This window comes from Chiloscyllium plagiosum, chromosome 27 (genome assembly GCF_004010195.1).
Source record: "Chiloscyllium plagiosum isolate BGI_BamShark_2017 chromosome 27, ASM401019v2, whole genome shotgun sequence".
Taxonomy (NCBI): domain Eukaryota; kingdom Metazoa; phylum Chordata; class Chondrichthyes; order Orectolobiformes; family Hemiscylliidae; genus Chiloscyllium; species Chiloscyllium plagiosum.
Genome location: NC_057736.1, coordinates 15,284,577 through 15,300,803, shown reverse-complemented (window position 1 = coordinate 15,300,803; position 16,227 = coordinate 15,284,577). Strand labels below are relative to the sequence as shown.

The following is a 16,227-nucleotide window of genomic DNA, read 5'->3' as shown; positions in this document are numbered from 1 at the left end:
CTCCTATCCTGCCTACTCTCCCACCATAGCTAAGGAACAGGAGTCATATTCAGCTCAGGTTCTAAGCTCGATGGTGAGCTTACACTTGATTCAATTTGGGCTATCCATGATCAGTGCAACTTAAAAGTATGGCAGCCAATGCAGGAACAATGAAAACCAGGGATACGGGGAGCTCAGAATTGGAGGAATGCAGAGATGTCGAGGGTTTTTAAGACAGTACAAATGTAATAGAGATAGATCAAATTGGATCACAACAAAATCTGAAAACAAAAATGAGAACTTTAAGATTGAGGATAGATGATTAGGGTCATTCTATTAAAGGTGCCCCTCACTCACCCATATCCAGCTGCACCACCTGTCGGGAAAAGCAAGATATCATATGGAAAATACTCATGACCTGTAGTTGAAAAGCTCTGTAAAATGTATTTAGTCCTGTCGCTCCTTCAAAGTGGAGTTGCACGTAGATAGCATAGTGAAGGCGGCATTTGGTATGCTTTCCTTTATTGGTCAAAGTATTGAGTACAGGAGTTGGGAGGTCATGTTGCAGCTGTACAGGCCACTGTTGGAATATTGTGTGCAATTCTTGTCTCCTCCCCATTGGAAAGATGTTGTGAAATTTGAAAGGGTTCAGAAAAGATTTACAAGGATGTTGCCAGGGTTGGAGAGTTTGAGCTATAGGGAGAGGCTGAACAGGCTGGGGTTGTTTTCCCTGGGCATTGGAGGCTGAGTGGTGACCTTATAGAGGTTTATAAAATAATGAGGGGCATGGATAGAATACACAAAGTATTTTCCCTGGGTTCAGGGAGTCCAGAACTCGAGGGCATAGGTTTAGGTTGAGAGGGAAAAGGTATAAGAGACCTAAGGGGCAACCTTTTCACGCAGAGGGTGGTGCATTTATGGAATGAGCTGCCAGAGGACGTGGTGGAGGCTGGTACAATTGCACATTTAAGAGGCATTTGGATGCGTATATGAATAGGAAGGGTTTGGAGGGATATGGGTCAAGTGCTGGCAGGTGGCACTAGATTGGGTTGGGTTGGGATATCTGGTTGGCATGGATGGGTTGGACTGAAGGGTCTGTTTCCATGCTGCACATCTCTAAGACTCTAAAGCAGCAAGTTCAAGCACATGAAATTATTAACCCTATTTATTACAATTATTATAAAAATGTAACTTATAGCCTCTCACTGGAAGTTTGCAAAAAGCCCTTTTGAGAGGCTGTGGGGACCTTACTCATATTCTTGTCAGTTTATTCCAAAAGACTGCAATCTCTGATAGGAAATTCTTATCAACACAGGCCCAAGTCAGATAGATAAGCTAGAATGTTGCTTAGGTGGGAAAAGGAAACTTTATTATATATCATGAAGCAAGAGGGCCAATGTTAAGAATTTGAGTCACATTTAGATTAACTCTGGGTCCTTCAGAATCCTGAATGACCTGGACGGAGTGGATGTTGGGAAGATGTTCCCATTGGTAGGAGAGACTAAGACCTGAGGGCACAGCCTTAGAGTAAAGGGAAGACTTTTTAGAATGGAAATAAAGGAGAAACTTCTTCAGCCAGAGAGTAGTGAATCTATAGATTTCATTGCCACAGAAGGCTGTGGAGGCCAGGACATTGAGTACATTTAAGACGGAGATAGATAGGTTTTTGATTGTCACGGGGATCAAGGGTTACTGTTAAAAGTGGGAGAATGGGGTTGAGAAACTTATCAGCCATGATTGAATGGCAGAGCAGACTCAATAGGTGGAATGGCCTAACTTCTGTTCCTATGTCTTATATGTTTTATATTGCATCATTGACCCAAGAATGAGCCAAAAGAATTAAACTGATCAAATAATATTGGCATGTCGTGCAGCTTAACTTATATTTCCTAGATTTGAGAAGGCTTAAGGGTAAACCTATCAGGGCATTTTAGGGTTTCAACAGGATAGACACAGAGATGATGTGGCAGGCAGAATCTTCAAATCAGAGCCAGGCCGTCTTGGAGTAAACCTAGACAGCTCTTTTTCACACAGGGGTTTAGCAGAACCACTAAGACTGAATCAAAACCACATCCTAGTCACAATATCCAATCGTCTCTGATTTACAAAACAGCATCACGAGGAAAGAATTCCCAGCCACAGAGAAGACTATAGGAGAAACAGAGGTGTGAGATAATGCCTGATCAGGTTGTAAAAAACATATCGGGGTCTTATGAAGCTGTCCCTATTTCTTGTTCAGAGGTTTGGATTCAAGGCCCACCTGCACTGGAGGTGTATCCAAACATACCTGAACCAGGTCAATGCAGGACACAAGGATTACTTTAAAAATAAACTGTGGATATACCATATGGACTGCAGCAACAATTAAAGACAGTGACTACTCAAGAACAATTGCAGATGGGCAATAAATTCTGAATGTGTCAGTCACACTCATTTGCCAATTTATAAAAATCATGCACAGTGATTTGTAATTAGCTTTAGATAAATTTCCCATCTGTACAGCTGCAAAGAACAAGACCATAATTATAAAACCACAAAACAATCCAGTGTCTCAATCTTTGCTCCACTCTTCATCCCCAGATTACAGTTTCATTGACACAATAATTAAAATCTTTCCACCCCAGCTAACATCTAGCCCTATGTTGGGTTACAAATGATGTGCAACTTCAGCCAAGAAAGTGCTCTTGGGATCTCCACTCTTGATGCTTCAGCTAGTCACATCCACATTGATTTCTGCTCTTCCTATGAGACCTATAGACTCTTAAAGAGGCAGAAGTACTCTTAATATTCACAGTCCACAGCATCACGGCAATGGGCAGTGAGTAAAGCTGCTATCAGATCAAACCAACACATAGGTGCTCCACAAAGTACAGGCAGAGGTTCAAATTTGGTTTGCTGCCAAAAATAACATAACAGAGCCGAGCAAGGGAAGGACCTAAACATGTATCTGCTTCCCCAGTTGATTATTGCTCCCAAGGTACTGACTAAATATGTTTTATCAGAAAGTGGTGCCATCTCCGATTCTATGAATTACATTTGGCTGGGTGGCAGATGGTAACCACAATCCAGAATTGCGACCACACAACCCAGACTGACACGCACACTGTGGTGCATGAGGAACACCGCATCGTTGAGACGCGAGCTTCAACCAAAAGGCCCATCAGGCCTCTCAGCTTAGTATAAATCTCTATAGAATAAATCTCTATAGAAGAGTGGGGGAACTTCTGTCTTAACTGATATTGCAAAATAATACAAACACATCTTAGCCTGTGAACTGTGGACTTTCTGTTACTCAACACTTGAACAATTTCCAAGAATCCAGTCACCCTGTAATAAAATATATTTCTGTTTGTTTATGTTGAAACACTGAGGCAATGATTCGATTCAGAGAACGCGGGAGAGCTGCCAACTGCCTGGCTTTAATTTGCATCGAAGGAGATGGAGGAAGAGTGGATTGTTTACCAGGAACTGAAACAGCTGAATCCTGCACAGAGCAACATAGGCATAAAATCTGACCTATCAATATTCTACATGCAGCACCCTGAGAATTGTTTGACCACCTAACAGTCCCCTTGACCTGCCCTCTGCTGTGAAGCTTCCCAACGCCCCAAGGTCTCAGAGTGAAGGCTCCAGTTTGAAGTCCCAATTTCAGTAGAGTATTCTGACCTGGGTGTCACAGCAACATCTCCCCCAAGTTGCTCCCCCCTTCCCCCACACCTCACAAACTTGTACTAGCCTGGATTCTACACAGGATCCCTTGACATTCCCAGGTGAGTTGCGGATCCAGTGTTAAATCTCCACCAGCCAAGACCCTTCCCTGCTAATTGTCACCAAAATACACACTTGATGATGGCAATATGCAAGGGTTAGTCACACCAACGAGTGACCTGGCTAGAAATGTCCAGTGGAGGATTGGAGCAGCTGCTGAGAATCAGACAGTTGTTTTGAATCTCTTCCTTCCAAACACTCCCACACATTAAATTTATTTTCCATTTCTCTTCAGGTTTCTCAGCACAGTCTCCATCCCAATGATCTCACACACATATGCCCAGATTCGAAATATACTCCTACTCGCAGCCACATCTCACTCTCCTGGATCCACCTCACTGTGTATACATTAGCAAAGCCTCCTAGCTCAACTCAGCAGCTCCATCCCAAACCTACACTATTGACTGACTCTGGAGACAGCCACTCTCACAGCTGGCTTCTTCTTCCATTCACCTCTTCGCTACTTGATCTGCTGTTTATTTCTGTGAATCCATGAGGAGTTGGTGTTGTCAATAAATAAACACACGAGAGACATGAGAAAGCAGCAAGAAACTGGTTGTGGGTTCAAAACATTTCATATCTTCCTGGAAGACATTATTTAATATTTTGGCAGAAATTCTTATTGGTCCAGACTAGGAACAAAGTAGGGAGGATTTAGGGTTGGATATGAGGGAGAGGGATAGTGAGAAACATTGAGTAAGAAAAAGACAAGAATTAAAAAGGAGTCAAGAGCGCGAGGCAAAGGCAGTATATGCAAGAGCAAAGCATTTGCTGAATGGTTTCTGTGTATCTGTTACATTGCCATGACAATCAGCCAGAACAATAAATCATCCATTTTGTTTAGATAGAGCTGGTCAAAGCACTGGGAGAAAGTACCAGGCAGATTAGAGGTAGAGGAATTCTGTATCTTCAATGACGAAATATTGCCAGATCTGAGAGATGGTATGTTTTTAAAATAAAATAAGAATTAAATTTCTTGGCCCATGGTTGTTGGCTTGCCAACCAATGGCACTCAAAATCCCAAAAAACGTGGGACAACTGCACAAACTCACGGCAGTAATAATGACTCCGGATACCCGAAGTGGTTGCAATCTACAAACTACCCAAGCATTTGGAGTCTCAACATTCCCCCATAGAAATACTAGCATACTGGGGCAATGCCCAATTCCCTAATGTATGGAGAAGAGCAGCTAACAGTCAAACCTCGTCTGTCCTATTAAATTGCCTAATCACAGGACAGCAGTGACTTTCACAGCTTGGTTCATAATACTGTAACATCCTCTCAAACTGCTAGGTTATTGGAGTGAATCACTATGTTTAAAATGGCAACAAGACAGTACTAACCTGATAATTTCTTGAGGGCAGTTACCACCACATAACCTTCCAATTTGTGCCTTTAGTCTCATTATCACTACATCATTGATTCACTCCAACAACTGCTCTCATCTTAAAGAAAATGAAAACAGCATTTTTTCCATCAGCCTGGACTTCCTCCCCCTCTCATCACCCAGGAATCCCTTACCTTCCCCAGACTCAGTGGACCCAATTTTCCTTTGTTTAGGTCAGGGGCTAGTCTCTAGGAACTGAACCCACCAGGACAGCACATTCCAATTGAAAACAAAGTGGTGCTTTTCCCATTCAAGAGTTGGACAAATATCTCAGAACAGATGGGAAATGCAATCTCTGGATTGGTCCCATGCAGTGATCTTCCAAAATCCATTGTACTAGGTTTGCCTGAGCTGCGAGTCACTCAAACCTCACCTCCTCTCCGGCGTAGTACCCTCCAGCCAGCAAACTCATCTCAAGGAATGGATTAGTTCTAATTCAATTGCGGAATGACTAATCTTTAAATCATTAACAGTTTACATGGACAAAATACAATAGAATTGGCAGCAAGCTCCCGATAAAGTAGCGAGGCAGAGAGGCTGTTTCTACAAGGCTCTAACACAGCTGAATCCACACGCAAGGCAGCGAGTTGCTTCAGGCAGCCTCCGTGCTCTGCCTCTGGCCAATCAGGCACCGTTAAGATCTCAGTCGAGTTTCAGGAACTTCCGCACGTCAGCCATTTCCACGGCCTCTACAAAATCCTCGTAACCCTGTGAGAAACAAGAAAGTCAGTGTCCTTTACTTTCAGCTATAACCTACATCCAGGTTGGAACATTGCACAACTCTGCCTCTCTATTTCCCGGATTGACATCCCTCTCATCTTCCACAAATCTTCAGCTCAGCCAAACCCCTGCTGCCCAGATCTATACTTGCATCCAGCCTTGTTCTCCCATCACTCCAGTCCTGACTGACTTACATTGACTCCCAGTCTGGCAACATCTGCATTCTAAAATTCCTGTCCTTGTTTGCAAAACCCTTCATGGTCTCACCTCAGCCCTCTGTATATCTCGAACTTCCTGCAATCCCACAAGTCTCCAAAACCAGTGTTCCTCTGATTCTACAACACCAGGTTATAGTCCAACAGGTTTAATTGGAAGCACTAGCTTTCGGAGCACCACTCCTTCATCAGGTGGTTGAGAGTGACAAATCACCCATGCACTCCAAAGAAATTCTAAGTCCCCAATTCACTCCTCACACTCACCCCTGACACATGCCGCTCCTCAACACTCCTCTCTCATTCTCACACACAGTGGGACCTATGGGTCCCTCCATTAGTGACTAACTTCTTGGTAGTTGGAGTTTTAGCTGGACAAAACTGAGTGTCTCGATAGATTCTTCATGTGAAGACTGGATGTTACCTAGAAACCTCATCTCTGCTGACTATTGCTGTTTGGGCTGCTGATCATTTGGATGCAACGTAGCAGAGGGCATCAAATGCCACATTCTGCTGTGGAACATCACTGACTGTGGCTGATATGAAACTACCGGTTAGTACAGGCTGCACCAGTCTTACCCCACAGTGTTGTTCGCCATTGAAGATTTGAGGCGGCAAGGCTTTGGGATTTCCTGACTTGATCCTCATCTCTTCCTTTAAAGAGTTATTCTGTGCAATGTCAATCAACTCATATGTGATGCCTTTACCATCCATGACTCGCATCACCTCGGACTGCTGGGATTTTACCTGAACAAAATCAGCAAAACAGGAGCAATTAGTCAGTCTTCCAGCAAATCTCTCCACTCCGCCCTCTTCCAACAGTTAGAAACTTTTCAGGGGTGACAGTGACAATTCTCTCCACCTTCTCCCCCACCATATCTACCCTCTCCTCCAGTCCCATCACCTACCAAAGTCTCTTATGTTTCTCAGATTAGCAGCTCCACCATTAGAAGCCTTACCATCAGCTGTATCGACCCTAAAACTCTGGAGTGCCCTCTTTAATCCTCTGTGGCTCTTCATTCTCCTTCCTCCTCTTAAGAAACTCTTTTAAAACCTGCCACATTCCTAATGGTTTATGTAGCTTCATTTTAAACTCCTGCACAGTGCCTTAGGACATTTTACTCTGTTTATAGAGCTACATGAATGCAAAAGTGGAAACGCTTGTGAGCTTGACACAGGGAGAGCACAAGAGGGCCCCCAACAGGTCAACATCATTGACTGAGCCCCGTGCTGACACTCCAATTGTCACCAGCCTCACTGCTGCCTGGTGGCTGCATCCTCTTATTTCAGCAGAGAGCAAAGTGTGACTCTATCCAAGATGATGTGAAGAATGAAACATTCAATACCAGGCAGCTGTAGAGACAGAGAGAGAGAGAGACAGAGAGAGAGAGAGACAGAGAGAGAGAGAGACAGAGAGAGAGAGAGACAGAGAGAGAGAGAGACAGAGAGAGAGAGAGACAGAGAGAGAGAGAGACAGAGAGAGAGAGAGACAGAGAGAGAGAGAGACAGAGAGAGAGAGAGACAGAGAGAGAGAGAGACAGAGAGAGAGAGAGACAGAGAGAGAGAGAGACAGAGAGAGAGAGAGACAGAGAGAGAGAGAGACAGAGAGAGAGAGAGACAGAGAGAGAGAGAGACAGAGAGACGAGAGAGACAGAGAGCGAGAGAGACAGAGAGCGAGAGAGACAGAGAGCGAGAGAGACAGAGAGCGAGAGAGACAGAGAGCGAGAGAGACAGAGAGCGAGAGAGACAGAGAGCGAGAGAGACAGAGAGCGAGAGAGACAGAGAGCGAGAGAGACAGAGAGCGAGAGAGACAGAGAGCGAGAGAGACAGAGAGCGAGAGAGACAGAGAGCGAGAGAGACAGAGAGCGAGAGAGACAGAGAGCGAGAGAGACAGAGAGCGAGAGAGACAGAGAGCGAGAGAGACAGAGAGCGAGAGAGACAGAGAGCGAGAGAGACAGAGAGCGAGAGAGACAGAGAGCGAGAGAGACAGAGAGCGAGAGAGACAGAGAGCGAGAGAGACAGAGAGCGAGAGAGACAGAGAGCGAGAGAGACAGAGAGCGAGAGAGACAGAGAGCGAGAGAGACAGAGAGCGAGAGAGACAGAGAGCGAGAGAGACAGAGAGCGAGAGAGACAGAGAGCGAGAGAGACAGAGAGCGAGAGAGACAGAGAGCGAGAGAGACAGAGAGCGAGAGAGACAGAGAGCGAGAGAGACAGAGAGCGAGAGAGACAGAGAGCGAGAGAGACAGAGAGCGAGAGAGACAGAGAGCGAGAGAGACAGAGAGCGAGAGAGACAGAGAGCGAGAGAGACAGAGAGCGAGAGAGACAGAGAGCGAGAGAGACAGAGAGCGAGAGAGACAGAGAGCGAGAGAGACAGAGAGCGAGAGAGACAGAGAGCGAGAGAGACAGAGAGCGAGAGAGACAGAGAGCGAGAGAGACAGAGAGCGAGAGAGACAGAGAGCGAGAGAGACAGAGAGCGAGAGAGACAGAGAGCGAGAGAGACAGAGAGCGAGAGAGACAGAGAGCGAGAGAGACAGAGAGCGAGAGAGACAGAGAGCGAGAGAGACAGAGAGCGAGAGAGACAGAGAGCGAGAGAGACAGAGACAGAGAGAGACAGAGACAGAGAGAGACAGAGACAGAGAGAGACAGAGACAGAGAGAGACAGAGACAGAGAGAGACAGAGACAGAGAGAGACAGAGACAGAGAGAGACAGAGACAGAGAGAGACAGAGACAGAGAGAGACAGAGACAGAGAGAGACAGAGACAGAGAGAGACAGAGACAGAGAGAGACAGAGACAGAGAGAGACAGAGACAGAGAGAGACAGAGACAGAGAGAGACAGAGACAGAGAGAGACAGAGAGAGGTGTGCGAGCGAGGGCACATCTGGCCTCAGACCTTTCAACAGTCTGTGTTCAGTCAACTTCCTACACACTGCTGCTCAGCCTGAAATCTGGTTTCTCCTCTTTGTTTTTGCATTTTCTCTGGCAGGATTCTTGCTCTCCTGCAGATGTTTCCGGAACAATTCTCTAGCCATTAGTGAAATAAGACATCACATTCCAGCCTCGCTTGGACTCAATACCTGGGTGGGTAATGGTAATAATAATGCTTTAGGAATCCAGGGAGAACAAAACTCTCAGCTTCAGATCAAGGAACAAGATGAACAGACCAAGAACGTCAGTCTGAGGTCACTGCTTCACAACCATCTGCAGCAAACCTTTAAATATTTAGAGAATGAGTGATCAGATAAGGAAACAAAAAACAAAAAAGGAAATGAGAAAACAAAGCCAGGGCAATAAAAAAAATGCACAAAATTTCAAAAGATTCATTGTATACCTTAAGTAACTCAGCCCTTAAGAAGGGGCCTGTAATGATCAATGATTATTCCTCATGGCTTGGTGACTACTTTAGGCAGTTTCTGACCCATCGCTCGACGTCAGAAGAACTTACCCCTATTTTGTCCTGTCACAAACAGTAAGAATCCAGAGGTCAGGGGCAGCCTCTTATGGAGTAACAATTACCTTGATGCAGCTCTTCATTGCTCGAGTCATGGCTCAGAACTCTCACCGGTTAATGGCTTTCACCATGTTGTTCATCCCACTCAGTCCCAATTAAAGAGATTAGATGGGGATCAGTACCTTATTGGCAATTTAGAGAGAAAAAAAGACTTATTGAAGTCCCTCTCTCATAACCCAAAACTCCATTTCTCCCTTTGAGGTCTCTCCTTATAGTATCGCTATATATGCTTCCAGTGATGCCTCCGATCAACATATGACAAACTTTAAAGCCCATCTATTCCTCCTCTATTAATCTTTTACTATTGTGATCCAGAAAAAAAATGCTTATTTTAAAAAATTCTCTACCGCACTCTCTCATTCAGCATTCCCTTTGGAACTTCCAGTAATTTAAATCAGCTCAGATCTTCCATGTCCTCAGAGTACTGTCCTACAAGCAGAACTCATTATTGTACCTCTACCAGCCCTTACTGCAACCACTACCTATGCTGGGCATTTCTGGTCTTCTTCCTATTGGAAGGATGTTGTGAAACTTGAAAAGAGTTCAGAAAAGATTTACAAGGATGTTGCCAGGGTTGGAGGATTTGAGCTATAGGGAGAGGCTGAATAGACTGGAGCTCATTTCCCTGGAGTGTTGGAGGCTGAGAAGTGACTTTATACAGGTTCATAAGGTCATGAGGGGCATGGATAGGGTAAATAGACAAGATTCTTTCCTTGGGGTGGGGGAGTCCAGAACTAGAGGGCATAGGTTTAGGGTGAGAGAGGAAAGATATAAAAGAGACCGAAGGGGCAACTTTTTCACACAGAGGGTGGTGTATGTATGGAATGAGCTGCCAGAGGAAGTGGTGGAGGCTGGTACAATTGCAATATTTAAAAGGCACCTGGATGGGTATATGAAAAAGAAGGGTTTAGAGGGATATGGACTAAGTGCTGGCATATGGGATTAAATTAGGTTAGGATATCTGGTGAGCATGGATGAGTTAGACTGAAGGGTCTACTTCTGTGCTGTACATCTTGATGGCTCTATGACTGAGAACAACAGTCACAAGGTAGGTGGTGCAGGTCGAATCTGGTTGGGTTTGCAATGCAGCGAGTTTGAGACATCAAAAGTAACATAAGTGTCAAGGAGTAGAGACAATAATACTCTGGGCTCTCCAGCTCACCTTGTTGGTGATAAGGAGGAGGAAATACAGAGCCTTTGAGGGAAAAAGGCTCTGTATTTTCATGATCCTTTCTGTGAATTGGTACTTTGAGATCATCAGTGATGAGTCCAGATCTAATTATATATTTGACCCATTCCTTTGTTCTGGACTCTTCCCCCAAAGGAAATGGTTTTCCCCAAATGATGCCATCTATCCATTTTAATCATCTTAAAATTAACACAGTGTCACTGAAAACATTAAATTAACAAGTGTTCCACATTATCAGACTCAAGAGGCAGAGACAGACAGAGACATAGGTAGAAACATGAAAGTGGGGCGTGGGAAGAAGTGAGAGACATGAATATCACTCTTTCTGATATTAGTTTACAGACGTTTTCAGACAGCTGAGTAAAAAATAGACAACTTAACCCTAAAAGTGACAGATTCCTTGGATCTTGTGACCAGCATAGTAAAGGCAAGACAATCTCTCTATATCTAGCACTAAATCTCCAATTCAGTTAAGTGTTTTTTCCTGGTTTTAATCAAAACTTCAATTTTTTTCCCCAACAATGGAGAGATGTAAATTACTTAATTTTATGCGGTGAGTTGCTTTGATCTGAAAAACATTTGCTGAAAGGATGGGGAAACCGGATTTGTTAAAAATAATCAAAGAGAACTGTATAAAGAGGAAGTATATGAAGGCCAATGAAGCAAGTACAGAAATCAGAAGTACCGGACTGTTCCACTAAAAAACAGTCAAATGCAAAATGAGCCCAAGGTCTCCCTGTGCCGGGATTCTAGATATCAAACTGGAAACAGAGCAGCACCTCAGCAAAGGAAGGGGCAGATTATATGCTCCTTGCTGACCAGGTCACTAAACAACCTTCAGGCACCAAAATTCTACAGATTATTTCAAGCATTTTCTGTTTTAACATCACCAAATTTCCTGGATAATCAAAAAGTAAATAGAAAGCTAGTGGGTTTGTCAGATTCCCATCCATTTCACACTGAAGAGACAAGGGTGGGGGCTGGGGATGGGGAAGAGTAATTATGAAGTAATTTATACAAGTACCAACAGTAATTTCATAAGGAGCAAGGATTTAGCTCTAATAAAAAGACTGGAAGTTATGAGGCCAATGAATACAGATAATTAAATACTCAATGAGGTGTCAGCAGTGACCAAGCTTTCAAAATGTCAAAGCATTGCTGCTCAGTCCACTGCAAGGATATATTACATTCCAGTGTACCTTCTTCTCTACAACACATTGGCAGGTAGATTTTTAAATTAAAAGGTGCACGATATCAGGGAAAAATTGAGTCACGTAAAAACCTCGCCAGGTATGGACATCAGGTTTTCTTTACTAAAAGATTAATAACACAACATTAATGAACCAGTTGGGGTTTTTAATGGCAATCTGGGGTAGTCTTGTGGTCACTTAAGGCAGATTTTTAAAAAAATTCCAGATTATTTTGAAAAACAAATTGAGAAACTGCGATAGGGGGATTTGAATTCTCATTCTCTGGATTAAGTCCAGATCTGTAAGTCCATCATAAAGCACTACTGCCCCGCATATTCTTTCAGCTAAGAGCAGTCTAGGGGAGAACTAGTTGCAACAAGTTGTGAACGAAATAGTTGTGCCAAGGTCATAGTGGATTGAGGAAAAACAAACATTTTTCTTTTCATTGAAAGAGAATCACAGCCCTGGCTGTTCCTCAGAGCTACACAGGAGGCCAGTTACAGCCATATCCAAAATGCTTTCAAAGTCAAGTCTTAATTCCATGTTTCTAATGCAGTTTGGGCTTCTGGACAAAAATTTCAACAGCAGATCCATTCAATGAATTAAATTGGAATTTAAGCGTTTACAGATTTTAATTTTAAAAAAGTCGAGCCAAACTAAAACAAAATTGATACCACATAATATCAAGTAGTTTGATTGGCTTATTTTTATTTGATTAATGACCAATACTGACCATAAATCTTTGACCACAGTAGGACAAGTCAATAAGGTAATTAAACCCCAAACTTTTTTTATTTAGGTAGAAAGTATAAAAGCAAGAAAATTATGATCAATCTATGTAAATATTAGCTCTGTCATATTTAAGAAAGATGTTAACATCTTAGAGAAGGTACAAAGGAGATTCATCAAAATAACAGCAAGGTTCAATAGAGTCAGTTACATGGAGACTAGAGAAACTGTAATTGATCTTTATTGATCAGCAAAGGTTCAACACCAGAAAAAAAAGTGTACAAAATGGAGGCATTTTTCACAGCTTGGTGAAAGAGCAGGGGAACTGGATTGATTCTTCCAAATCGATAGACTGAATAACCTTCTGCATTAAGATTGCTTAGCTTTAGTTCTCTGAATTTCATGATTGGTAACTTCCATTCCTGCTTTTTGCCAAATAAATAAAAGCAAATTACTGCGGATGCTGGAATCTGAAACCAAAAGAGAAAATGCTGGAAAATCTCAGCATGTCAGGCAGCATCTGTAAGGAGAGAAAAGAGCTGATGTTTCGAGTCTAACTGACCCTTTGACAAAGCTGCTTTTTGCCAATTAAGTTACAGTTGAACAGGGTGACCCACGTAATCATTTAATAGGGTTATCTGATTCAACCTATTTTCAACACCCTGCCCTTCCCCCTGCAACTGTATCACAAACCCATTCATTTGGGATCACCTTTGAAATTGACCAATATGTAACAAATTTCTGAATTGATGTCACACTTACCTTGAAAGAAAAGATTCCAGGTTCTCCCATTACTTCACTGAGCTACATTAGCTCCTGATCCTGAAGTGTGGTCAGTCTTAGATTCCCATCCTTGCTTTTAAATCTCTTCTTCGCCTCAACTCTGCAAGCCAGTCTAAATCTCCCTTCAGTCTTGCAACCCTCATATCTACATTGCTCAAATTCTGATCTTTGACTCATCTCAAATTTTAATCATTCCATCATTGGAGGCGATTTCTTTAGCTGCGTAGGCCCAAGGTTTTGGGATTCACTCTATCTTCCTTTAACCAGCTCCATAAAACCTCTCTTTGACATAGCTTTGGATCACTTGTCAAAAAGAATCTCCCTTATATGCCTAATTTACAGATTTTGTTTGATAATGCCTTGGGACGTTTGAATACATATAACGTAGCCTAATACATGTGTCAGAAATGTTAAATTATCTGCACAAGCAACACAGAAATTAGTTCTCATCTGCCTGAACGTAGCTCACTGTCTACTGGTCAAGGGTGCTTGCTATTCATGGCAAAGATCACTAAAATGGAAAGGATTCATCAGTTCACATTAGTTGTGGTTAATGTCAACACTTCTCCCACTTTCTAAAGGCATCACAGAAAGAGACAAATATGCTGGTGTTCGCAATTCCCAGCCCCCCCAAAACAATCAATCCTTGAAAAACGACCTGAATAATAGAACCAATATTAAATTCCATTAAGGCTCATTAATGAACCAGTCTAGTTCTGATTTAGTCATGGTCCCAATGGAACTCGCCGATTTAGTTTTTTTTAAAAAAATCTATATATTTTTAAAAAATAGATAAGATTCCTAGCATTATCTCACATCCAGCAAGTGCCACGCAATGGTTTATTGGGGTGAGGGAGATAATCAGGAGAACCCATCAAGATAACGCATTTTTGAAAGCTATTGAGAGAGGGGAGAGGCAAAGCCGTGGTTTGCACTAGCTGAAACACTAATGGAGCAGAGGTCGAGGAATCAGTGGTGTTGGTTCGACAGAATGGATGGAGGCGCGGGGTAGGGCAGACCCAGCAGCAGAATTACAATACCCGTTTCAAAATTGTTTTGGATGAAACAATAAATGAGCATCGGTTGCTTTAACCTCGTTATTCGATGATACGGCATAAACGCAGCCTCTAGACTACCCACACCTTGCCTGTAAGGCCGTTTCTTACTCGCTGTGTATTTGTAAACTGTAAGGTTGCAGTTAACAATGTTGCATTACCGCTACTCGGTTTCCAACAACTGGGTGTGTCAGATTCTCAGCCTCCTCTGTTCCGAGACAATGCTCAGTGGCAGGATCTCAGAATTCCTCCCCTTGCTTCAGCCCCTTCGGTCCCTATTACACACTCACCTCCCTGGAGCCGGTCACAGTCGTGTAATACACTTTCACACTCATCTTGCTGCTGTCTCTGCTGCTCTCACTCAATACTGACAGTAACATCAGAGAAACACTTCGCCATGTGATTTAAGGCGGCCAATTGGAACAGTTGCCCCGCCTCACGTCGGGACCAGTTCAGGGAACGTCCCCAAATGAAAATGCTCCATTTCAGTCAGTCCCAATGGCTCGAACAGCGGTACATGGTTAATACTGTAACCCCGATTCATCCAATTTCGCAAACAAAAAAATATACCGAGAAGCAGAAAAAGTGAGATCTGGATAAACTTAAAGATCAGTCCACCAGTTAATGCAAGGACATTCCCCTCAAGTTAAATATTCGTCGATTTTATGTTCTAGGTTTTAGTTCAAAGGTTCTTTCAGCATCTTTCCCAGCAACACCATTATTCCGAGAGAGTAAAGATTCATTTAACATTGTTCCAGAAACATCCATGGTTCGGGTAAAGCGCAAGTTGTGCGGTTCGCTACATTCCTGAAGGGCTCCGGCCGAAACGTCGCCTCTCCTGCTCCTCGGATGCTGCCTGATCTGCGGCGCTTTATAATAAACCATGGATAATCTCTGATCACAACCGCACATTCACAATCTTGCCTGATAACCATTAACTTCCCTACCCAAGGAGAATCTCTCTCAGACGTTCAGAGGCTGTTTCCACCAGCTTTTCAGGGAGAGTTCCAAATCAAAACCCAAACTTGAAACTTAGTCTAGATTCTCCCATGAGGGAACATCCTCTTCAGACCTACCCTGTCAAGCTGCCTCAATCTAAACTGGCAGATGAAGGGCTAATAGTTATTTATATAGCTCAACAAATGTTTGCTCTTCACCAGGTTATAGTCCAACAGGTTTAATTGGAAGCACTAGCTTTCGGAGCGATGCTCCTTCATCAGGTGATAGTCACTATCACCTATTGAAGGAGCAGCGCTCCGAAAGCTAGTGTGCTTCCAATTAAACCTGGTGTTGTGTGATTTTTAACTTTGTACACCCCAGTCCAACACCAGCATCTTCAAATCATGTTTGCTCTTAACCTTTATCTAATATCCCCTCTTGAAAATGATTTTTAAAAAAAATTTTAAAAAAAAGTGTTATTCTGGGCCAGATTATCCAAGGAATGACAACCCCTCCCCACCCCCACGACTTTCATGCAACGAGGTATGTGTCTCACAGGAGATTCCAACCAATTCTGACAGATCCCTTGTCGGACAAAACAGTCGGAGAAAGGGAAAGCACACCCTTTTGTTCACAGCAGCCAGATGTTGTATTAAAACAGTCGGGGGTTCAACTTGGCATTTGACACTCAAGTTAGATTATTCGCTTACCTGCAGCGGAACCCTTCAAATTCCCTAAATGGACAGTTTCAGAAGGGTCCAGGCG

The 16,227-nt window shown here is 43.3% G+C and overlaps 1 protein-coding gene across 1 annotated transcript; it reads right to left on the bottom strand.

Moving 5' to 3' along the window:
• Positions 1 to 4,303: 4,303 nt before the first annotated feature.
• On the bottom strand, positions 4,304 to 14,933 carry LOC122563587 (SH3 domain-binding glutamic acid-rich-like protein 3). The gene is made up of 3 exons (XM_043717510.1): positions 14,814 to 14,933; positions 6,647 to 6,814; positions 4,304 to 5,843 (listed from the first exon to the last, which is right to left on the bottom strand). The coding sequence occupies exons 1-3, from the start codon at positions 14,901 to 14,903 to the stop codon at positions 5,778 to 5,780; spliced, it is 324 nt and encodes a 107-aa protein (XP_043573445.1). The 5' UTR covers positions 14,904 to 14,933; the 3' UTR covers positions 4,304 to 5,777.
• Positions 14,934 to 16,227: the final 1,294 nt, after the last annotated feature.